General features: G+C 43.4%; 1 protein-coding gene and 1 long non-coding RNA gene across 6 annotated transcripts in view; one reads left to right on the plus strand and one right to left on the minus strand.

Annotated features, from left to right (window-relative positions):
• The window catches only part of LOC108786842, a 19,841-nt gene extending 4,584 nt beyond the window's left edge, over positions 1-15,257 (minus strand). The window contains exons 1-2 of the long non-coding RNA XR_001941226.1: positions 15,244-15,257; positions 1,430-1,433 (exon numbers count right to left, since the gene is read on the minus strand). This is a non-coding gene — a long non-coding RNA (uncharacterized LOC108786842). The remainder of the gene's footprint in view (positions 1-1,429; positions 1,434-15,243) is intronic.
• The window catches only part of PCBP2 (poly(rC) binding protein 2), a 29,009-nt gene continuing 15,495 nt past the window's right edge, over positions 11,878-25,391 (plus strand). For 2 of the 5 annotated variants that reach the window (XM_018556223.1, XM_018556222.1), the window contains exons 1-7: positions 11,878-12,142; positions 19,995-20,136; positions 20,753-20,809; positions 21,617-21,733; positions 22,613-22,744; positions 23,248-23,376; positions 24,189-24,263. In XM_018556223.1, the coding sequence (XP_018411725.1) occupies positions 20,068-20,136; positions 20,753-20,809; positions 21,617-21,733; positions 22,613-22,744; positions 23,248-23,376; positions 24,189-24,263 (579 nt within the window). In that variant the 5' untranslated portion in view covers positions 11,878-12,142; positions 19,995-20,067. The remainder of the gene's footprint in view (positions 12,143-19,994; positions 20,137-20,752; positions 20,810-21,616; positions 21,734-22,612; positions 22,745-23,247; positions 23,377-24,188; positions 24,264-25,391) is intronic. The other 3 variants (XM_018556221.1, XM_018556225.1, XM_018556224.1) reach the window with 3 other exon arrangements.

Genomic DNA, 25,391 nt, shown 5'->3' on the forward strand with positions numbered 1-25,391 from the left:
AATGGGGGGTGGAGAGCTCGCAGTTGTGATATACACACATTGTTTGCATAGCACAGAGGTGGCCATTCCCATGAGGATATGAAGAGGTAAGCTAACAAAAAATTTAAGTTTATGTGTTCGTATACAGCAGCTGCATATGCTGCTTCATGTACACTTCATGTACATTGCTGGCATATGTTTTTTAAAAATACCTCTGCAAAGGTGGAAAGGGGCTTTAAAGTGACACTAAACTCAGGTTTTAAACCTTAAAAATACATTGAAGTATCCTAACAGTTAACAAAAATTTATCTTATTTGTGTATCACTCAGCTGTAGATCTTCAAATCATCTCTGAATGATGGACTACAATCTCAATACAAATTAATAAATGAAACAAGAGATTGTAGTCCATCACGGGGGTAAGCTTGGAGAGGTGACTACTGTACAACACAAACAGGGACTTCATCAGGATCTGGGTGTATGTGACGTGCCTCTCGATTTCTGATGAACATTGTTCAGTTGTAGCTAGCAGCTACACATAGGTTTACCTAGGGTGGTTGTAAGTTTAGAGTGTGGGACTTGTTTTTATTATATTTCTTTTCTATGTTTCTTTTTTGCCTAGCACAAGTATATTATGATTTATGCACATATGTATGATTTTTCCCGAATGATAATCACATTCACAGTTAGAATTTTGTTCGTTCAGATAAGAAATTAGAAAGATTTCTACCCTGAACCTTCAAATTTTCTTTTCCAAACAGTTGAAAATGATTGTCAATTCATCCCCATTAACCATTAGAAATATTTTTGAACAAAATTCTTCTGGTGTTTGGCCTGTTTTTGTGTGGTTACTGCACTGGCATAGTAACTACACAGAAATAAGCAATGTATGCTAAAATCTGTACTATAAATACTAAAACATTTTAGTTTTATCTATATTTTTTTGTATTTAGGATCAATATAAATCCAAAGTTCTATTACTACATTCAAAAGTGAAACAAGACCGTATTTTTATAAATGAAGCTTATCATTCAGAACTAACACTGGAGGTTTGACAGAAGCTTGCATTGGCTGGTGCATTATTTATTACAGAGATCAAGCCTTTGTCAACAACCTGCTACCCCTTAAATACAATGTTTTCTAATAGTAGTATAAGGCAGCTGTAGTGCTGATCCCTTGCAGTTATGTTGTACTGAATTATTTCATATTAGGTCATATATGTAAGTAAACTGTCCCATTAGATCTTCTGTAATGGCAGGCTTGAACATCAACACAGGTTGTGAACTGAAAACTGGAAAGAAAAAAATGCCCTTAGCTGTGACAACCTCTATGTATTGTTGTTAGCCACATACAAAACATGAAGAACAATAGTCTGACAGGACTGACATCCAAACCAGTTTTATTATTTTGCAGCTAGCATTTATTTGTGATCTTCATTCAATGTGTTGCACCTGTCTGTTCGTGTTGGCAACAGGCATATGGGCCAGTATCTCTACACCAAGTGGGCTGCAAGCATGTTGGCCCCATTATGTTGATTTAAATTTATATTGCCTTCAGCTTTGGGTGGGGGATTCAATAAGGCGCAATAGAGAAGTAAAGGACCCAACCAATATTATCTGTGCACCAACATCCCCTTATTTTACTCCAGAATGTTATATGGGATTCTGAGAGATTCAACAAGGAGACTGAAATCACTCCCACTGAAGCTGGGGTATGTTTTACTTCCACCAACGCAGGGGCATTTTGTACGTCTCTTGCATTCACCAGATTGATGTGACCTCTAAATGAACAGAAGGTATAACATGGGCTTTGATTATTCTTGGGTCACCACACATCCAACCCTTTGCCAACTTGAGTGCACACATCTGATTGTTACCAGCCAATGAGTATCTGTAGCTAAATTGCTTTCTGAAGTATCTTAACTTCCGGGTCTTGGATTAATTGTAAATTGGCATTAGGTTTTACCTTTGTAATACTGTTATAATGTAACAACAGTTGACTGAAACAGGGAACTCAAATGCTTATCCTACGCTAATGCCTGAAAGCTTTAAGAGGTTGAAGAGGGATTCAGTCTGCTAACATTAAGTCAAAACTAAAATGTTCCTTTTTCATGGACATACCCTTTATATAACTACACCAATAAAGAGACTCTATACCAGCTACAAACTGATAATGGTGGCAAATAAACTGAGAATCTGCATTGCATGCATCTCCCTGCTTCTGTTTCATCCATTCTGAGGATCTGTGCTTCCTCAACCTTCCCTGCTTCTTGCCCCACCAGTCCTCAGGGGGCATCTGTGACATGAGGAAGCAAAGTTATTTTCATCCACCAAGATGGCGGCCTCCACACGGACACAGTGCAGAACAAGGCATGGTAAACCAGTAATGGGGGAGATCAGGTGTGGGGAAACCATGGCCAATACTGGTGACTAGTCGTTTTCTCTCTGCCTGCCTTTTTTTGAGTACAGCTTTCAGAGGTATCCTTTGAACATGTTAGAAGGCGCTTAGTGGTGCCTGTTATACAGGTTATATGCTACATAGATTATTATGTAGCAAGTACAAAGCCAGTCTTTAATAAACAGGTTGTTGTTTTAATATGAATAGCTGGAAAGCATATAGGACTGTATTTTCCTATTGGGGCAATAACACAAATAAACAGAATGCTTTGGGCAATTTCACATATATAGTGGTGACCCGTGTTGCATTGCACTGGATCAACGCAGGTCACATGCACACCACAATGCAGGTGTGATGATGGGTGAGGCGCTGCAAGAAAATGCAAACATGCTGCATTTTATTGCAGTGCACTGCATGACACTGCAGATCAGCATGCGGCAGCGCAGCGCACCACGCTGCCATGCAGACACCTGTACAGAGTGTACACATTGTACACTCCATATAAAGTAAAAACAAAAAAAACAATGCCACCCCCAGCAGTGTTCAATGCAACGCACACTACCGGAGCTCTCACAACACATTAGACCATCTGCTGAAATGCAGCGTTCTAGCATACAAGCTAGTGTGAACAGACTCTGAGGCTCTTGCAGTCCAGTGCCTAAAAGCTAAGATAGAGTAAAAAGAATGTTTCTATAAATTATAAATAACATTAAGAGCTTGTTAAAGGGAAACAACAGTTGGTTAGGTTATATACTGTATGCCCTTACCATATGGTAACCTCCCTCCCCCATAGACTGAAAAACCACTTGTGTTGTGGAACATGATACACAAAGGGTGCCATGACAAATATTTCTACAACCAACTAAAACTGCCTCACCATGTGTACACGGAAAACACAGAGAACATGTACCGACAACAAAGTGTGAGAGAAGATATAACAACCGAACACATTTGAAGCATTCTTTCTACAACGAAAATCAAATATTATTCGGAAAGTTCTTTCCAACACTGTTGCAGAAGTTGCCACAAATGTGCCGCACTTGTAGGTTGCTTTGCTTTCACCCTTCTGTTCAGTTCATCCCAAACCAGTTCGATGGGGTTTAAAGGTGGCCATACATTTTACAACCCTCGCAAGACTTTTGTCTTGCGAGGGTTGTAAAGTAATTAAAAAAACGTACGATCTGGCCATCTTGGACAGGCAGATCGTACTTGCGATCATCGCAAGTCCGCCCCCCTGAGGGGCGGGCTTCTGATGACTGCAAACTGGCAGTGTGCGAATGCGCACACCGACCCGTTCGGCAGTTGTCGAACAAGCAGGCCACTAACTCGCCGAGAATCGTACGATTCCCGGCGGGTTTTCCAGTCTGCTGGTTCGACGGAAGACGTGCGACCGTACAGTAGAAACGGTCACACACCTTCCATACACTTTGCAATTATCGTACGATCGCGGGATTTCCTGCGATTCTCTACGATAATCATGCAGTGTATGGGCACCTTAAGTCTGGACACTGTGCTGGCCATTTCATGATTTGATGCCTACCATTCTTTTCTTCTAAGATAGTTCTGACACGGCCTGGAGGTATGTTTTGGGTCATTATCTTGCTGTAGGATGAGCCCCTGACCAACTAGGCATACTCCAGAGGGTAGTGCATGGCACTGCAAAATGCTGTGGTAGTTTTGGTTCAGGGTGCCGCTCACTCTGTGCAAGTTGCCAACTCTGGATCCAACAAAAGAGCCCCCCTCATCGCAAAAATAATTTTAAATATATAAAATAAGCTTTAAAAAAATTGTAATATCCATAAAGAACGCAACTCTCTGCAGCATCTATTGTACGCCCATGGTGCCCCCAGAGAGTGTGTCCAATATGCCCTGGGCTGAATAATGCTGTAAGAAGATCAGGGCTGGATCACAGAGCGTAGAGTATGCGGAGGAAAGCACTAGAGAGAGGATGAGTATTGCAGTGAGAGCCATTTTCTTCATATCAACTTGTGCGAGGCGATGCATTTGTTAAAGCTGGAATTGGGTGTTATAGAATGTTCTGCAAAGTGCAATGCAATGCTGGAGCCCTATAAAAAAAAATCCCTACTCCCAAGAATGGGGCACAAGAACACTATCCCTTGATACCCGCAATGCAGTAATAATTTCCAAAGTTGCTAGTCATTTGGCATAAATATTGTCATCTGAGTGTCAGGGCTAGACCTATGCAAATGCCATGGGTTTACTGTATCTGCCTAGGATTTCTGAGGATGCTCTGGAGCAGAAGATTAGGGGACAGGACAGTCCTATGGTGAAATGCTCCATTTCCATCAAAGCTGCGCATTCCTACCAATAAATCAATTTTATATACTGCATTAATGTCAAACCATCGTACAATGCACCCCCACAGAGGAAGGTAACCATTGGGCACCAAGGTCTTACATCATGTTTATTACGGTGAACTATAACCACTGTTATAGTAGATATTCCTCTCTACTAGATCACAATCAACTCATTTGCAGCATTTTGCTTTCAGTGTGTTACATACGAGCTGATTGCCAACAAGTGCTTAAAGCCTATCTCCAGTTACAAGAACCTCCACCTTGCAGTGGGGCTACTCCTGCATTACAAGGGTTAACTCTTTGTTTTTGTCTAGGGGACTGGTGTCACTTTTATTTACCCGATTCCCCACTCCAAGACCTGCACCTGCAGCGTCTTCCCCCTCCAGCAGTCAGAGGCCTGCTGACATCATCACATCTAATGAGGTGCCCATAGCAACCTGGAATGTAGGGAAGAGAGGTGAGCGCTGACCACCACAGAATGGCCAGGTGAGTAAAAGACCTCTTCACCATACCCCTACATATAAATCACTAGTTAACCCTTGAAGTGTGTGTGGGGAAGATAGGCTTAAAATCTCGCCAGCCCCACTCCACCCCCAGGCCACTTTGACAACCCCTGCGACCGACCACAACATTTATCTCACAAATAGGTGTATTTAAGCTGCAATCAAATGGGAATTTCCTAATTTCGGTGTGTTTAAGGTCCTATTGTTAAAATTGCAGCACATGAAAATGCATATTTAAAAACATACGTCAATAACGGACAGAAGCGACTCCGGCTTCAACCTGGCCATAGATGGCTCGAAATTCAGCCCATTCCTCCCAAATTGGCCAAAATTTGAGCAGCGGGTGGCACTGCTGAGACCCCCCCAGTTCGACAAATGTAAATTTAAAAATAGACTGAGCTGTGTGGACAGTTCTGCTCTTTGTCCTTCTTGATGTTATGATAAGCACCAAAGCCCTGATGAAGCAGATTGCTTGGCCATCGAAATGTGCTTGGATGCCATTTTTTCCTGTTGTCACAAGAGGATTTAGATCAATAAAGTTTGGATTCTTTGAATGTCTGTTTGGCATTTTGGTTTATATACACATGAATACAACACCCGGCATTGGAGATGACACCAGCTACATTTAGCGTGGATGGAGGAATCTATTGTTTTCTCTCGGTCAGCCTGTGGGATGCATGACAGAAATCTTGCCTTGTATGGCTACCATTAGGCTTTGTCCTTTGTGCATTTTACTAATCCAGTACCTAACAGATTGTGTAGGACAAAATGCCTTCAATATGGGACCATTGACACACGCATTTTAATGTACACAGGTTAAAGTGACAAACGCAGTCGTCCCCCTCCCAATCCTGCTGTGGGCACTCACCTTATTTCATGCCTCTTGATCCGATCATCTCCCTTCCACTCATTTTGCACTGTCCCTCCAGTGCTAGTGCCGGTCTCTGACTGACTGCAGACTCCTTTGGTCCCACGGTGTCTGTCCGAAGTGCGCGTTCCCAGCTGCGTCCATCTAGCTTCAGCATTGCTTTCCTCCACTCCCCTCCGACGATCTGGACTGCACATGTGCCCACCCACACTTCTTTCTTCAGTGTCCGGGAGCCGGGACTTCGGCTGCCGGGAGCGAGCGGCGCGTACACAGGTAACTTTGTTAGTGTTGTGCAACTTTTTTTTTACTTTGGGCATATACCTACTCCTTACCAGCAGTAGATATATGCCAAAAAAAACCCCAACAAACTTTAATGCTACTTTAACTATTCTTTTAAATCAGGGGTGGGCCTCCAGTTGTTGTGGAACAAGCCCCATGAGGCTTTGCAAGACTGACAATTAAAGGCTGTCAACCAGCAGAGCACCTGAAGAACTTCAGGTCCATCTCTGGTAGTTGACAGTAGTAGTGGGCAGGTACAACAGCTAGCCGGCTATTGCAATTTGAAATGGCCAATAGAAGCCCAGCTATTCATTCCCCTGCTGTTTTATTTTTCTCATTCTGACGATGGCCGACGTCAGAGTACGAAAACAAAACAGAACAGATAGCACGAGATCCTGGAAAGTTTGACTCTGCTAGATAGAGCAGAGTCAACCTTTCTGGGATAAAATGTCGCTCTTGCGGGCATCAGGGAGCCGCTATCGTATAGTGGGAGACTACCGGCAAGCCCGGGACAGTTGGGATGTATGCAGGTCCATTGCCTTGTATTAGACATGAGGATGCTGAGTGTCATTCCACACCTGGAGAGGAGGGAGAAGTGAGTGCTGACCACAGAGAATCAGATTAGTATATCTGCTTTATTAAAACCTGGTCTCAAAGTATCACCCTAACCATCCCCTCCGCTCTTCACAAGACCTCCTGCTTTCTAGTTCCCTCATCAACTCCTCTCATGCTCACCTCCAGGACTTCTCTAGAGTCCCTCCCATCCTATGGAACTCTCTACCCCAACCTGTCCGTCTATCTCCCACACTGACTGCCCTTAAGCGATCCCTTGAAGGTGCCCATACACCTTACGATTATCGGACGATAATCGTATGCGATCGACTTTTCGAACGACAATCGTACGTGTGAATAGAGTGCCCGAACCGACATTACTGTACAATCGTACGACTTTTGACGGTCAAGCATGTTTGAAAACTTTGCTCGATCGTACGATTGTCGTAAGGTTGCTGGTGTTTCCGTCCGTCAAATGTCGTACGATCTACACTGCGCATGCGCGAACGAAAATACGACAAATCAATTACCGCATTTCATTCAGGTGCTTTTTGTTAATTACGGCAAAATTAATCTTGGCGATCATCGGGGCAGGATGGGGCTGCCGTACGAACATCGTACGACTATTCGATCATCGGACGAAACGTTTTGTCCGATAATCGTAAGGTGTAAGGGCACCTTAAAGGTAATAAGGTGTATGGGCACCTTAAGACTCATCTCTTCATGGAAGCCTATCCCACCTCAACCTAACCACTGAACTATCACTTTCTCAAACAATCATCCCCACACAGCTCCCTCCTCATGTATCACTTGCCCCTTCCTTTCAGATTGTAAGCTCTCAGGGGCAGGGCCCTCCTTACCATCTTGTCTTGAATTGTATTGTGATTGTAATGTCTTCCCTATATTGTAAAGCGCTGCACAAACTATTGGCGCTATATAAATCCTGTATAATGATACTTTAAGTGCTGGTTCACACCTGACCGTTTTGTAGTGCGTCCTACGCTCGATGAACGCACTACAAAACGGACCAAAATGTAAAAATCATTGAAGTGAATGGTATAGTTCCCACCTGTCCGTATTTCCGTCCGTCCCGAACGCACTACAAAACGGGCCACGCTTGAAAAGGTCCCGAAGCGTTTTTGCTGCGTATTGGTCCGTTTTGTAGCGCGTTAGTGCCCATAGACTTCGACGGGAACGGACGAAATCACTGAAATCGCGCATAGAACGCGCGTTCCACACATGTCCACAGAAGACCACTCCCCCACAGAGCTGTTGTTGAAGAAGAAGATGGAGGATGCCATGCTTGAATCTGAGGCCTTCATAAGACAGGTGGAGGGAAGGCCATGTATTTATGACATGCGCCATGCGCATTACAAAAACAGGCGCATAAGGCAACGTGCCTGGGTGGAGATAGCCGAAGCTTCGTGGCCGGACTGGGAAACCTTCCCAAAGCAAGTTAAAGAATCCAAAGGTACATTAGCAAATGTTGAATATTTTCTTGCATACGCTATGCACTGTTTTGCGTCATATGTTCATTGATTGCATACACTTGCATTGCATACAGCTATAGTAATGTCCCATGCGTGCAGCTATTTATGTCCCATGCGTGCAGCTATTTATGTCCCATGCGTGCAGCTATTTATGTCCCATGCGTGCAGCTATTTATGTCCCATGCGTGCAGCTATTTATGTCCCATGCGTGCAGCTATTTTAATCTGTCATGCGTGCAGCTATTTTAATGTAACATGCGTGCAGCTATTGTAATGTCCCATGCGTGCAGCTATTTATGTCCCATGCGTGCAGCTATTTTAATGTATCATGCGTGCAGCTATTTTAATGTCTCATGCGTGCAGCTATTTTAATGTCTCATGCGTGCAGATATTTTAATGTAACATGCGTGCACTTATTGTTATAAACAAAATACTCAAGTCTGTTTTAAAATCAGATATATTTTATTGGTATCAGATCAAGGGAAAAAGTTAAATTAATTAGTTCATGTTTACATTTTGTTTCCACAGTTGATATTATGAAAAAAAAATGGCGCAGCATTAAAGACGCGTTTACACGTCAACGCCGGAAGGAGCGGGAATACCGCAGTGGCGCGGCTGCCAGTGCCCCGTACAAATACATATACGCGGACCAGCTCTCCTTCCTAATCCCGTGTATTGAAATGCGGAGGCAAGTCACGTACATTTCAATTAGTAGTCTCATGTAACATGCATAGAATAATATATATAGGACATATATACTTATGTCTTGTTTATTACTCTTTACAGCACCGACAGTAGCTGGGAGCCTGGTGAGAGGCCTGAAGAGGAGGAGGTCGAATCTGCCACATCACCAACAGTGCTGGCGTTCTCCCCAGGACCACTGAGCCCACCACCAGCAACACCACCAGCCCCACCTCCAACAACAGCACCGCCGACACCAGGCACCTCGGCCACCAGAACGAGGGGCACGCTACGCCGGCGTAGCGTTGTCAGGACACGGCGGCCACGTTTTGCCAGGGAGGAGAGCAGGCTGCTGGAGGTCCTGGACAGCGTTACAAATCCTCTCCCCAGGCTTTCCAGCGCAGGTCATTTCCTGCTCAGCTTGGAGGAGAAACTAAACATGGTGCCTTTACACAGACAGTCGGCAGCACGGGAACGACTAATTCGATTTGTCGATTCCCTAATTCTCCCCGAAGACTTACAACCGCATGACACTGCACCCATACCTGCCCCTCCCATTCGACAACCACCTCAGCATGTCCATCGCATGCACACACATGCCTCTGATACATACACACACACACCCATGCAGCAACACCAGGAAACATGGCACCCACGCCCACATTCCCCCTATATTTATCCCTCCACCAGCCTGTCACAACACACACAACAACCGGCTGGCTATTCCACACGTGGAATGAGGGAGGACATGCAGGTGGATGAGCCTAATTTTGCGCTCCCAAACTATCAAAATCTCTAAATTTGGCCTTCAAAAGTCTGTGTAAAGGCACCGTGTTAAGTTTCTTCTCCTATCCGGTTGAGCAGGAGAATGTTGAGATGGCCTGTTTATTTTTATATAAAATTTTAAGCTAATTTAACAATGAGTTTGTGTGGTTTTTTATGAGGCTTAACACAAATCGTATTCAATTTATGATCTCTTATTTGTAGTTCCACAAACCGGTGTAGCTCCCAGATTGTCGATCACAGCTCGCTGCATGAGCAAATCGCCAGCTGACAGTGTTTATATGTAATTGGTGATTGATATGTACTGATTTATATTCATAAATTAGTACACATTAATAATTAATTTCATACCTATAGCTCCAAAACGCTTCAAAACGCGCGTGCAACGCGCGTTTCTAATGTAAAAAAAACGCACTAAAAACGCACATGAAAACGCACCAAACTCCGGGACGAAAACGCGCGTGTGACGCGCTTATGCAATACGCACAGGTGTGAACCAGGCCTAAGCCCTAGACAAAACGTGCAACTAACCCTTACAGTGCAGCGGCTAGTCCTACCGCAAGGGTGTTTTTATCAGTTCCTGGAGATCTTTAACCACTTCAAGACCAGGTGTTTAGACCCCCTTAATACCGACCATTTCCCGCTCGCGCGCGCCGGGGCGTGTCTGAGCGGACGTCTAGAGATGCCCGCTCAGATCGAGAGAGCTCCTGGCCGGCCGTTTTTTTACTACGGCCGGCCCGGAGGTAGTTAAGTTGGCCATATACTGGTACAATATGAAACATCTAGCAAGGATATTTGATAATGCCATCAGAAACTTGTACAATGTAATTCCAAATGTTTTTAATTTAACATTAGATGTTGGAATTAAAGGGTAATTCCAGTTTTCCAGGTAAATTTGGGAAAATGGAATCCCCCCCCCCATACTTACCTTTGGGCGAACGTTCCTTCCTCTCCGCTGGTGCTCTGTGTAGTGCAGCCCTGCGCTCTGTATTTTGAATTTCGCTCACAAATGGCAAACACTTATTAGCCAACGCAGTCACCCGGGAAAGTGGATTTACCCTTTAACTGTGTTTCCCCGAATAAAACCACATTCATGGTTATAACTGTGTTTATTTGAGAAAAACATTTCTGTCCTGCTCCTTCAGTTTTTTTAAAAACGATTGTCGGTCTGATCCCATTAACTATGACAAAATCAAACAATTATTCCAAAAACAATTTTTTTCCCCGAAAACAAATGTAGTGGCGTGCGGCTAGCTTAGACACTAGCCCATAAACAAGTCATTAAAGTCCTGAGCTACACGCTTGGCCCATGTCAGCAACAATATTAAAGCAAAATGAGAGCCAGGCAACTAACATTTTCAGGAGGAAAGTTTAGCTAAAGGAGCCTCCAGATTTCTCTTCAGATAGGGTTACTTTAAAAGCACCAACTAGCTGTCAGCCATCTTGAAGCGTACTATTCAACATCAGCTGACGCCGGAAGCGTTCCCGCTGCCATTTTGTTTCACTCAAGGCATCCCTGCCCGCCTAAGCTCCTCCCACCAGCCATCTTGGTAACCTATCGTCGCTGCTTCCTGAGCAGAAGCTCTTTACAGCGTTCTAGTGCCACCATGAGTATAACATTGCTATATAATGGAAGAACAGACGGCTCGTGTTCAAAAATAAGCAAAGTAAACGGCCCAATAAAAAGAACGTCACGCGCCACCTCCTCCATCTTGGTACTCGCAGACGTTACGCTGGAGCACGGGCTATATCATGCTGCTCATGTAAGGGAAAAAAAAAAGGTGTAGAAAGATGGCGTCGCAAAAATAACAGAGAGCCAGTCGGGATTTCAGATGCTTGTTTCTCCTTGCGCAACGTACGAGCCCCCTCCGCTTCATTTTCACTTTGTAATATTGATAGCCCCAGTACGTCCACTCCTCTCTCCTTCTTCAAGCACCGGGGCTCCCCTAAGTTCGCGAAATGGCTTTCCTAGAGCTCCCCCTGGCGGCCACCAACGGGAAGCTCTGACTTCCGGCGAGGGCGGGTTGATAGCAGCGCGCGCCTCCTCTCCCCCTCCCAGAGCAGCAGAGGCAGCAGCAGAAGCCGCAGCTCCCGCCAGCCCCTCCCGCCATCGCCATTCCTCGCCCGCCCGGCTCTCTCCTTCCCTCCCTCCCCGGGGCCCCCTTCGCCTCCGGATCGTTCCTTCCTCCCCATTCCTCCCTTGTTTTTCCTCCCCCTATCCTCCCTTCCCCGGTCTCCATCCCCGCTCGGTCCTCTCCCCTCCTTGCGGCGGTCACATCTCGTCCTGTGTGAAGGTAAGCATCGCTTCGGTCTCCCTTGCCCTCGCTTTGTTGTTAGGACAGCGGGCTAGGCCCCAGGCGCACCATGTGAGGCGATCGCACTTCCCATGGCCGCCCATGTTAACCATTTCCATCCCTGAGGGGGGTCTGAGTGCACACCACGTGACCGGCAGCTCCAGGCGGCGCAGCTCTGTAAGGCCGTAGATGCTCAGCGTTACAGGTGATCGCTGGGCCTGTCCTCCACCATCCGGCCTAGACATGTATCTGCTTATTTTTGGGAGGTGGGAAATCAACTCAATGGAAGATTAATCTTTTGAGTGTCTAATTTGCTTACCATGTCTCATTGAGAGGTTTGTGCTTCCCATAAGACTCATGAGGAAGAGCCTATGTAGGTTTCCCCTATGGGTTTCTTACAAGCACTGCGTTCATATCCGTAAGGCGCTGTATGGAGCGCAGACGTATTGCATGTTATGGGTCCATGCACATGGCTGCGTAACATCAAAGTAGTAAATCCTCCTTCACTGTTCAGCAGTTCTGCATTTGTGTGAATGTAAACACAGGTGCATGCTGGGATTGAAAACAGAACTAGAGCAATGGTAGTGGTTAGCACGTCTGCCTTGCAGCACTGGGGGTCCCCGGTTCCTCCCACACTCCAAAGACATGCTGGAAGGTTAATTGGCTCCTTGAGGGCAGGGACAGATGTGAATGTGCAGTATGTAAAGCACTGTATAAATAAATACCTGTAGTAAAGAAGAATCTTGTTGATGTGAACATCTTACCCACGTGTAAGCAGAACCACTTTACAGACCGTTCTCTTTTATAAGGTGGATCTTATTCTGTATTTTATGAAGTGTGCAAGAGACCTGAATATATTACTAATGGCTGAGCAGGCTCTTACTGGCAGAAAGATCCCGTGAATAAATGCATGGACCGCTCCATTATGTGCTTCTGATTACAAATGTCTGTTCACATCTGTGATGCTTCTCTACCATTGCCCTGTTTCCAATCTCAGCCTGCACATGTCATTACACAGGCTGCAGATGTAGAGTTGTCTGCTTTGAACGCCGATTACGTCCCATAATATACAATATCTCTGCGGTCAGGTCAGTAAAAATCTACATATTCTGAACGCTGTGGGTTTTTTTTTTTTTAATGCCCCTGTACATAAGCCCATTTCCTTATTATAAAAGATTGCCTTTAACAACCATGTTGGCACCAATATCCAGGTCCCCCCACGTGTTGGGAGACCCCTATGAGATTTTGCACCTGTTTTGGTGCAGCAAACACGAGGTTCCTTTTGAGAACTTGGTCACCCCATACTCCTTTAATTTGAGGACCTTTAGCCTGTGCTTTTGTAGTCCACCTGGCCGTCATTCTGTGTCATGTACATGTTGTTCAGATCTGTTGGAGAAGCTGAACATATCGTATATACATGGCTTAGTCACAGCACCAGCTGGATCTTTTGTCCTTTCAACACTTGTAATGAGTGAGTGCGCATCAATGTTCATCTATGAAGATGTTGGAGCCAGTGTGTTTACCTCGGAAGGATGTGGCTGTTGGAGATTAATTAGTACAATCATATATAATTTTTGTTTTGAGCAAATTAAAATGCTGTGATTGTACACTTAAACGTGTAGTCTCCTATATGACATTCATGTTAATGTCTGCACATGGCCTTGTAGTTGAAGGGTAATGATGACTGTTGCAGGTTTGGCTTGTGTCCAAACTGAAGTTGTCAGTTGTCAGATGCTATATCTGGACTGGCTTCTGAACTTTTCATAATTGCTAGGATGCAATTAATTTGACTTTAACATTTTGTCCCCTGTTTAAAATAGATACACTCTCTTGGCAATCTTTTTTTATAAACTTTTTGGAATTATCAGTTTTGTTGCAGGAAATTGAGACTCCCTGTAGCTTATACATTCACCTATTAAAACTGCAAATGTAGACTTCCAGCTGAGTGGTGGCCTGCCTATGTTATCCCAAAATACAGGGTGCATGCTTCTCTATAGCATGTGCTTACATAGAGGGGGACAAGGCAATGCATTCTAGCTTTGTGTATAGTGTGTGACTGGATTTGGGGTTTCGCAAAAATTTTTTGGTATAAGATAGGTTTACCTTAGGGGAGGAGGATAGCCCATCACTTATATCCGGTGACCGGTTTACTTTAATTGAAGCCAGTGTTTAGAGAACTATGTAGAAAACCATTGTTCCATTTCAAATTTGTTGTTGCTCGCCTATTATGCTCATCCAGGGGTGTTAACACTTTGAGTTGCCTACCCAGATCAAGTATGCAACTAGAGAAGCTATAATTCATGATCTGCATGATTGGTGTAGATACAGATCATTCAGTTCAGTAGGTCAGCATTACAGGTAAGCACATGCTTTTTTTTTTTCTAGAAAATGCTCCTATTCATTTTTCATTTAGGATCAATTTAGGATTTCATTTAGGATATTTATCCTTTGGATAAGGGTATTGTTGTCATTCATGTTGGTCACTTTAAGACACCTAGCCATTACACCCTGCTGCATTACAAAAAGTGCAAGTACATGTGCGTTAAGGTTCAACAGTTCAGACTGTCCAAAGCGAATGAGCTGCCTTAACACAACATGCCCTACAATGCATAAACTGTACGTTGATGCAGTGCCTAGTGTGCATGGGCTCGACATGCAGACATGAGCTCCAGCTTGATCTGCTTGCCCTACTAGAAGAGAAGTTATGCAAAGTTTTTGCTACGTCACAAAATGACCTGTCAGATTCCCTCTGGTGCCTGCAACTGGACCAAATTGCAATACACCAGGAACATCATCTTGGTTGAAGGCGTTCAGAGGACTACTATTTAATAGGGAAATGGGAGGGAGATCTAGGTTAAGCTGCCCATACACTGTTCTATTTTTTTATTTATTTTTTGTACAATCCACACACTGATTCCTACAAAGCTTATGAGTGTTGGTGGAGGAATGTCCCGCTGTCCGAATACCCCAACACAGCCGGCAGCTCAATGTTCGTTTGAAGATTTTTCCGACCGGCACTTTTGATCAACTGGTTGAGGGATGTTGGCCGAAAGGTTCTTGATGAACTTGCCGAAATATGCACAGTATATGGCCACCTTTACAAAATATTTCTGCACACCTTATCTATATCCTTTGCCAGAGGAGCTCTGTTCATCTCCATTAGATGGTGGACTGATAGTCTAATAGTTTACACAGGAAAGATGAGGATGTTTGTGCTTTCTTCTCAGCTCACAGGAAGTGACAAGGACACTGTTTCTGGCAAGATCAACAGGTATTTCCTGTACTTGCTGAAAATGTTGTTAGCCTGAAAAAGAAAACTAACACAGCTACCGCATCGAAGGGCTGGTGAGCTACAACATAAAGCATTTCTGTTATTTGGGTTTAGATTTGCTTATGTCCTACAGGGGATTTTTGCATATACAGGAGTAGTGGGGGAGCACTGGAGACGCAAGTAGAAATTCTACCCATAGGTGGTTTTCTTTTTGGAAATTCAAAAATCAAACTGAATTTCAAAGAACATTCTGCAAGTCTGGCATTACCAAATGTTCCAACGGGATTTTCCCTCCAAATGTTCATACTAAAATCTGTGCTGTATGGCCAGCTTTGACGGTCGGCTCTCCCGAATGGATCCAAAACTAGGTATGCACTGAATTTCAGCGGCCAAAAATGGCAATTTGGGCAAAATGCAGAAAGTGCAATTTTCTGGCCGAAATTGCGGTGCCTCCTTAGTTTCTCTCCTCCCTGCCAGGTGACTGCTCTGTCCCCTCTGACACAACGGGCAGACGAGAAACGGTCAGGAGGCCGAGCGGGCCGGGGGTAGAGAGCACTGTGAGGGTGCCACAGGAGGCTGAGCTCTCCAACCGCCCCACCCCACTCGGTCTACTGTGACACATCTTGAGAGGAATCAGCTGTCGCTGGAGACCAAGCGCTCCTCCACTCACTGCCCACTGAGCCTCATGTGAGAGCCGATACAGGGTGGAGAGCAGGTACAAACTTTCGGTGATCGCTGAATGTTTGTAAATAATTGGACATAATGAGTTATTATATAACAGTAATGAATGGGAGTGATCTCCATCACTTCCTGTTCCTTCATGCTTGTGTACATAGTAACACATACTATATCCATAAGTTATGAATGAACAGGAAGACGCAGTATAGAGGATTCCTGATCATTTATAACATGCTGCAGAAAGAGATTAAGGACTGTGTCCTCAATCGTTTTCTATTGTAAAAGGGAAATATTGGATCTGTTTAGACCCCTGATATTTCACAGAAGCCCCAGATAGTAAAGTAAAAAAAGAAGATAAATCTGTTTAATGTGCTTTTTGGGTTGTAGAAATGGAATTGTACGCACACAATTTTTTTTTATTGTGTAACTTACAATTATTATTTTTTTGTTATAGGTATGCTGCACAATGGACCCATTTTCTCTATAGATACGAGTGCGGTCCTTAATGCAGCTGCACATGGAGGATCTGGTTGTGTGGGATCCTGAAACTCTATAAATGACCCAATACTTGCATAGTTTTATCATTAGTGTTGTCAGTCATTGACAGATTCATTTATCTGGTCAGCAAATGACCAGTCACTGGTCAATCCTCATAGAAGACAACATGGAAAGCAGTCAATCCTTTCCTGAGGTTCAGACACCTCCCCTCCCTTATAAATGCTGTAACTGGACTCCATAGGATGCTATTAGTACTGGGTGCGTGAGGCTCTGTAACCTGCTGGTAACTGCCAATGCTGCTTTTTATTCTATACATTCAAGCACTAAAAGCACCCTATTAGTCCAGTTACATTATTAATACGTGTTTAGAACCCCTGAAGCGCGCTTTCCATTGTCTTGTCATGAGCGCCACTCATATTGAAAGATTTTGGGTTCTTTGATATTTGGTTAGGCGCTCCCATTGGACCCTTTACACATTTCTTCAATTCCCCTGGATAAAGGGCACCTTGTATTGTGAGCGGCCTCACCGGAGCTCCCCTCTCTCCATATAAACTCAATTGATTTTCTTCAACCGTGAACTACAGAAGTCTAATGGTTCTAAAATGTTTTTGATGAGCAGTTATACTGAAAATGACTTGTAATTAACATGAGCAGAACAAAACTCACTCTGGGATCCTTTCACCTAAATATTTCCATAGATCATTCTAGTTAAAATGACTGTAAAAACATAATACACAGCAGGATGGGGTGGGTTTTTTTTTAAATTTAAAGTTTGCCATCTAAAATCTGTAGGTCAGATGATAACATCCTAGTGTTGAATGTCATGGAAGGTTTGCGGGAAGACTGAGGAATGGGCTGAGATTTTCAAATGTTTATGGGAACAGTTCAGTAATGCGCACAATGATAGTATAAAGTATATCTATCTAAAGCTTAACCATTTTTTTCCCTGTTTTTGGATTAGATGCACTAGGGTTTTTCTTTTTGGGGGGTTTGGATTTACCCTCATTCATTCCCATTGACATTTGTTATCAGGGCAGTCGGAAACTAGTGAATCTCCCTAATGGGATGTAGGCAGCAATAATAAACTGACAGGACTTCTAACTCCTCACTTTCCATATCTTTAAAAAAAATAAAAATAATGCTTTTTGTTCTACATTGATGGCCCAAGTATGTTCAGTATCTTCATTTTTGTTACTCGGCCCCGGAGACCCCCCTGTTGACCTTGCTGCTGTAGTACACATGGTTTAAGTAAACTAATCCACACAAAGTTAGCACTTTTAGCAGTTTTAGTTAGCACTGCATCAAAAGTTCATCTTTGTTCATCTTTTAATCAGATCTCCGTTTTTTGTGTATTGTGCGTCCCAATTATACTGCTATGCAGCAGCAAACAAGGCTTGCTCTGTTCCCCTTAGTCAGCAGTGCTTCTGGAGAATGTAATCTGCTACTTTGTAGTAATTCTGAACATTCTGTGCTGAGAATTATTCTGTTCAGTAACTTGTCTTTAATGTTTTTCTATGTAATGATGTAGACTATGCTTCCATACCACACAGCTTTAGATGCCCCCTCCAGCATTCTACCTGCTTTATATTCTGCGCTACTGTTACTTGCAGATTTCCACACTTCTGGCAGTGTTAGGAGCATGTCCCTTTTTGGATCGTCCTGTTGGCTAAATACTGTGGTGGCTAGTACATGTCTCTGGCAGCATGTGAGCCCTTGACCCTACTAGGGAGTGTTAAAACATAAATGTTGCTGATCTCTGTGGTTTGGAGCTCTTGGGATTGCTAGCGGGACATCTCAAGATGTGTAGGACTTGTTGGATGGCTCCAATGTTGCTTTTATAACTTGTTTTAATACTATAGTACTGGGAGATGTTTTTAACGTAGGGATGAATGACTTGGTCATTTTTAGCTATTTACATGTGGTAGTGGTTGATTTTGTTTGCTGGCATGTAGCCCAGTGCTAGCAGTACCATGGCTATTTAGTAGTGCAGTTCAAAGTCCATTCACCCATACTGACCCATCACTCTCCTCTGATCTCTCTCCATTAAATATATCTGGTGGCCATGGCCTCCTCCTGATGGGTTACATTATTGGACATTTTTGTGTGTCTGGTAATGTTGTAGTGGCTTAGAATCTGGGAAGCTTCCAGTGCTGGCATTAAAACGCACCTTGGGTTTCTTTCAAGAACACAGTAGTCTGAAATCTGTGCGCTACATGTGGCATGCTTGCATACTCGAAGGGATCAAGTGCTCTTAAAAGGTTTAACTTCTTTGTATATGGGTAACCTCATCTGCAAATTAAGGCTTGGTACAAAAATCCTTTCATGTACCTCTTTGTTTGAATTACTTCCATTTGTTTTCCCTTGAGTAAAATGTTACAGCTTTCAAGTTTAAAAAGAATTAGCAGGGCTGGTGTGTGTTGTATTAAAAAAAAAAAAAAAAACTGTGTTCATGCTTTGTAATGGCTTCTGTTTGATGCTGTCTGTTAGGAGACAAATGTCGGTGTATCACTGGCTGTTTCATAAGGATTGCTAATTGTCCCCAAATTAATTGGCCACAAAAATGGCTGGTTAGTTGTCTGACGAGCGCGGGTTTTTACTTTTAACATTTCACTTCAAACATTTCTGTAATCCAGGTTTGAGTATTGCATCCCAACAGGGGAGAGGGATCTCCAAAGATTAACTGTAGCTTTAATCGAAATCTTTTTTTTTTTTGCTGGTAATTGACAAATGATCGAAGCTCTTGGTCAGTATGACAGCTAGGCACCAAAACATTTCAAGAGGTACAATAGTCTCTCTTGCTGGCCGCAGGTTTGCTTCATGTATAAAACCCCATTTTAGTCCCTTGCATGACTGTTTCAAGCCTAGTAGCCAAGAGTTTCCAGTGGGCTTGTACAGGTAAATAAGTGATGTGTTTTGATACTGGTGTCACTGCACAGCTCCTCCCTGTGTGCGTTGTAAAGAAGTCACCGCTCCAAGCTCATTCCTGTGATGGACTATCTCACATTTGGGTTACTTATTTGTACTATGATTGTAGTCCATCACACGAGTGAGCTTGGAGCGGTGACTTCTTTACAACACACACAGGGACCATGGGAAATAAAAGTAGCCACCCTCCAGAAGGAAGGACAGTGTCAGCACCAATTCAGAGATGATTTGAGGATCTGCAGCCGAGTGATAAATAAGATACATTTCTGGTAATTAGAGTTCAAATCCTGAGTTTAGTGTCACTTTAAATGTGTTCAAGTAATCTGAGCCCTGGATCATATTAAATTCTGACAAGTAAATAGTTTGCCTGTTCCCATCATAATGGCCTGGTGTAATCATTTATGATTTACATTGGCTGCAAATGTATTTTTTCCTGTTACGCGCCTCACTTTTCTAATGTTTTTGTTTTTTCCCTTCTAGTCTTGTCTTATCCTGTGACCAAAGACTACCTTGTACATCTGACTTGCGCTGATCTAACAGAACTAGTTTCACCATGGACACCGGTGTTATTGAAGGAGGCCTGAATGTTACCCTCACCATCAGACTTCTGATGCATGGCAAGGCAAGTATAGGATACTGAGGATCTCTAAGCCATTAGCACTTGTGTTGTGTGTGTGTGATTGGGGTTTTCTTGTGTGTGAAACAGAAGCTCAAAATGAACTTTTCAGATCTATGTGGGGACTTAATTGGCTCTCAAAGCTTATGTGCTTTTGATTTCGGGTCACTTTGTAGGATCCTTATTTCTGGGCCAAGCCTGGCAATTTCAGAGAAAGTGCTCTTGTTTTTATTTATTTTTTTCTGCCCCCCTCTGCAGAGTACTTGCTGATATCTGGCCCCCAGAACCTTCCACATTTGTTTACATCCACTGCCAAGCTCCGATCTGCTGGGCACGCCTATGTGGTAGAGCCCCATAGAAGTCTAGGGGGCTTTTCTCCTGGCCAGTAGTCTCTTCTAATCTCTAGAGAAGTCTCTATTCAGTTGGTTTGCTCTTCTAATGGGTGGGAACAGTTACTTGTCTGTGTGACTGGGGTCCTTTGTGTCACAGCTGACATTCTGTGCAGTGGACCCACTTTTTGAGGGCACTCATGAGTGTGCATCTCTGTAATATGCCCTATGCATCAAAAACTTTCAACTAATGCTCAGACTTCAACTAATGTAACTTATTTTTTTCTTTTTAGGAAGTTGGTAGCATCATTGGAAAGAAAGGAGAGTCTGTTAAAAAGATGCGTGAAGAGGTATGGCCTTTATGTTGTGATATTTGTTACCATTCTGCCTGGTTTGTTATAGTAAATGTTAATGTCAGGTTCTCAACCAGTCGTGACAGGAACTGCATTTTTTTTTTGTTCATCTCCAGGAGCGTGCAAATGTAGCAAATTAAGAGCAAGGTAACCGTAGAACAGAGTATTCCAGCTGTGCACTAGGGGGATTGGCTCTCTGGGATTTGTCTGATCTAGATCTTCTATTCGCTGGACTTGTTTTTGCACATTTCAAGTGCACCTATCCTTGAAATACTGATGTCATTTAACATCCCTTTTAACTATACGTGTGATTTACATGCCATATAATTGCATGAGATGGAAAGCTGAGTTAGAACACATCTTGGTTGAGGAGGAATAACAGCCTGCTTTACTGATTCATTTTGAGCTTGTTTTTTTATTTTTTCTGATTTTAGGCTCTGTGGCTTTATTAAAGGTTATCCTAAATGTAGAATGTAGAGAGTGTTGGGAGCCAGCAGAATTGCTCATCTAAAGAGCATGCTAGACTGCCAGAGGACATGAGAGCACTTGCCCTTTCAAGTCGTTGCTTGGATCCCATGTGGTTTTGTTTAGTGCTTGGTACCTTGGGGTCTCAAGGTCATTACAATGTAACATTTCTGATATTCCTGACAAGTCACATGAAGGAAATGATAGGATGTGTTATGGACTCTAAATGCTCATGCCAAAACTGTATTCATTTTAGTAAGTTATAGAACTGCCACTTGTGCCAAGCAGGTTAATAACTGGAATACAATGCATACTGACTGTTTTTTTTTCTTTTCCTAGAGTGGGGCTCGTATTAACATCTCAGAAGGCAATTGCCCAGAAAGAATTATCACCTTGGCCGGTCCAACAAATGCCATCTTCAAAGCCTTCTCAATGATAATTGACAAACTGGAAGAGGTAACAATATAGCTTCTGGGTGTTTAAAAGCTGAAAATACATGCTCGGTATGTTGTAGTTGTGTAAAGGCCATGTTGCATTAGGGTTCTGTTGAACAGAATCGTGAAGTCACTCAACCCCCTCATATGGATGCACTCCTTTGGGCGGAATGGAGCCACGGCCCTAGCAGTTGATATTGTGACGTGTTTCACGCAATGAAGATGTGAATCCCATTGTGTATAGCGTCACCACTGGATTATTAGTGGTATTTGTGCACCAAGGATTAGGTTCATGTTGGAACTGCTTTCCTCCCTATTCAGTCACTGGGTAAGTATAAGCAGCTTAGGAGGTCTGAAGTACCGGTCAAGGAACTGAGTTGGAACTCTGAAGCATCTCCTAACATCAAATGCATGCTTTTCACCTACTCAACTAGGCAACCTCACCCCTCCTCCCCTCCCGTGCCGTGTCTTAATAAAACAGCCCCTTAGTATTATAAAGGCACAGGATCTCTTGCTTTCTATGTTAGTTTGAAACTTCACTAGCCCTCCTGCAATAGTAGTAATCATGTCTAACAAAAGTATACAATTCGAATGGCTTCTTTTTGCCCTACAGTGGTTCCCTTGATTCTACATGCATGATTTCCTCTCATTGAAATCACATGATCTTAATGAGTTCCTTTTAACCTTTGAAGCATATACTGCAGTGGCAACAATTGCTGTCTTATGGCACCACCTCTACAGCTTGTAGAATAGGCACTAAATGTTACAGAACGGTTTCTGAGTGCTGAATGCAGAGCAGTAATCTGTTTAATTAAATATGTATATGGCTTTTCTAGAGGTGAGGGGGAAAAATTGCCTTGACCTTTGCTTTACCTGTCTCGTTTGCTTGGATGTTCCATAGGATATAAGCAGTTCAATGACAAACAGCACGGCCTCCAGCAAACCACCAGTTACACTGCGCCTGGTGGTACCTGCAAGCCAGTGTGGATCGCTGATTGGAAAAGGAGGTTGTAAAATAAAGGAAATCAGAGAGGTGAGTGTGTAAATCATATTCGCACATTTATACCTGATGGTTACCCGGATAGTTACCCTGCTATCTGTCATCTGGTAAACGGCTGCTTTCTGTCCTGTTTGGGGAACACTCTTCTGCATTACAAACACCTACTGTGGACTTCATGCTATTCACATACAGAAAGCCTCATGGATCAGTGTCATTGCTTGAGTTCCTTAGGAAGCAGCTCTTCTACACAGTGTGCAAGGCTGCACTAGGACTCCAGTGACTTACTCATGACTCTGATGTAAATTGTAAAGTTCTGATTTGAGAACAGTTGCAGTGGTTGCTGGGTAGTGTTGGCAGTTAAAATATTTCACTTGTTTGCAGTTACTATTTTACCTGCTTGGCCTACATATATAGTTTAACATGCTGTTTAACAAGTCTACATTAGGGTTCAGATGTGAATAGAATGTCAGATAATGTGAACTTGACTTAAGTTTAGTATGTTTTCCAAAATCCAGCTGTGCTGCTTTGTTTTCCAGAGTACAGGAGCACAGGTCCAGGTTGCAGGGGATATGCTGCCGAACTCCACAGAACGTGCAATCACTATTGCCGGAATCCCTCAGTCCATCATAGAATGTGTCAAGCAGATCTGTGTGGTAATGCTGGAGGTAAGAATTGTGGGAGTTGTAGGTAAACCCTGAGCCCTGACCTCCCATATTTCAATGGATTTCCTCTTTTAGTCTCTTGAATTCCCCCTTTTCCAACATGGTTACCCTTATTGTCGTGATAGAATGCCAGTTAACAGCTATTTGACAAGTAGTGTGCTGGCTTGTAAAATCTTCTCTTAAAATGCTATGGTTGAGTGCATGCTTCTTGTTGGCCAGACTGTTCAGTTAAAGCCTACCAGCTGTAGCCTTCTCCTGTACATTCAGTTCTCATTTATCATATAGTATTAAAAACACTTAACTGAATATAGCAGTTATGCAGTCTATAAGGCCACCGTATCTTGGAGTTACTCTACAGGCAAATTGGGCTCGTAAAGGTTGCTAGTGTAAACTAATAGGCAATGTTATAACAAACACCTTTCACTATATAATATGCTTTAATACTCAAGAGAAATATGTAGGCTGCCATTTCTGACCCCTCCTGCAAATGCTAGTTGTATAACAGTCATCCTGATTTAGTCATTGATTCAGAAGAAATAGAAGTAAGTATATAGGCAAGGTACATGCTTTTTCTGGGTTTGTGGCTGAGAAATATTAGAGCCAAGGACAGCTGGGCAGCAACAAGATGCATATTTCTCTTGATAGGTTGTTGGCCTAATGCTGTTCCAGTAATTCGAGTTTTGCTGCCTGGTAAGCAGATTTTCCAAGCCTTCCCGTCTAGTTATAGGGTGCCTATGTATGTATTTGATGTATATTATCTCTATCTCCTAGTAGTGAGAGCCAGTTCTAACAGTATATTCAATTCTCCCTTCTAGTCTCCCCCAAAGGGGGTCACCATCCCATATCGGCCCAAACCCTCCAGTTCTCCGGTGATTTTCGCAGGCGGGCAGGTAAGTCTTAGACGCGGTGGAGTTTCTGTTCCCTTGAAATGTGGTTTACACATGATCTGTGATAAAATGTTCTGTAGCATCATTCTTCTAGTAGAAGGCAAGAATAAAGGGCTTATCCTCTTTCATTTTAATAATTTAATACGAATAATACATTTTTACAAATCTATTGGTTTGCAACTTGTCATTTAGATGCCTAAAAAAAAAAAAAAAACCCCTGCTTTTCTTTTTCATGATAAAAGGGCTTATCCAATTAAAGAACTATGGGGTCAGTGTTTTTCCACATAGTTCTCCTTAGGGTAACGGGAGGACACAAACTAGCGTCCTCCCGTTACCCTAAGCTCAGTATACCGCGAGCTACAGCTCGCGGTATACTGAGATGGCGGAGCGGAGCCCGACATGGACGTCGCAATCCGCCCAGCTGAGTGACGGCTGGCTCTGCCTATCTAGAGGCAGAGCCAGCTGTACCCGCCCCCTCCCCTGTCCGTTCCGCCAGTCAGCGCTGGCAGATCGGAGAGGGGAATCCAGCCCCTGTCACGGCAGAGAGCCGTGACAGGGTCGAGAGGTGAGCGAACCCGGTATGCTCACCTCCTGATCTACTGAGCCGACCTGTGACAGTCTCATTGTCACAGGTCGGCTAGAACTATGAGGAGTGGAAATCACTCATCTCATAGTTCTCCTAAGTATGACCAAAATCTTGCAGTCTACCAGTCCTTAAATGTGGTGCCATTTGTTTTTCTCAGAATAGGAACATTTTTAGCTAGTTTGAAAAATACCTGTTAAATCTTGCCAGTAATGCAGTGTGCTTGTCATTTCCCATGATATGGACTGGAGACTAAAGCAATGTTATCTGTCTTGTAACATGGATGTTATCATCCATCTAATGGATATTTTGAAGTCCAGCCTGGGTTGCAGCTTCTCCAATAGATGCAGTACAGTGAGTGTAGCCACCCAAGGACAGGAAGTGTTATATGCGGGACAACAGGTGAAAATGATAGAAAAAGCTTGACAAATATTGCAGCACCTAATTGAAGTACACTTTTTGGTTTGGGCTTTAGATTATTTGTTGCACATAGGGTGGGTCTAGATCTTCCGTGTTGATGCACAAGTGTGTAAAGTGTATGTGTAGCC

The sequence above is a fragment of the Nanorana parkeri genome, unplaced genomic scaffold (assembly GCF_000935625.1).
Source record: "Nanorana parkeri isolate BGI_ZX_2015 unplaced genomic scaffold, ASM93562v1 scaffold228, whole genome shotgun sequence".
NCBI classification, from domain to species: Eukaryota; Metazoa; Chordata; class Amphibia; order Anura; family Dicroglossidae; genus Nanorana; species Nanorana parkeri.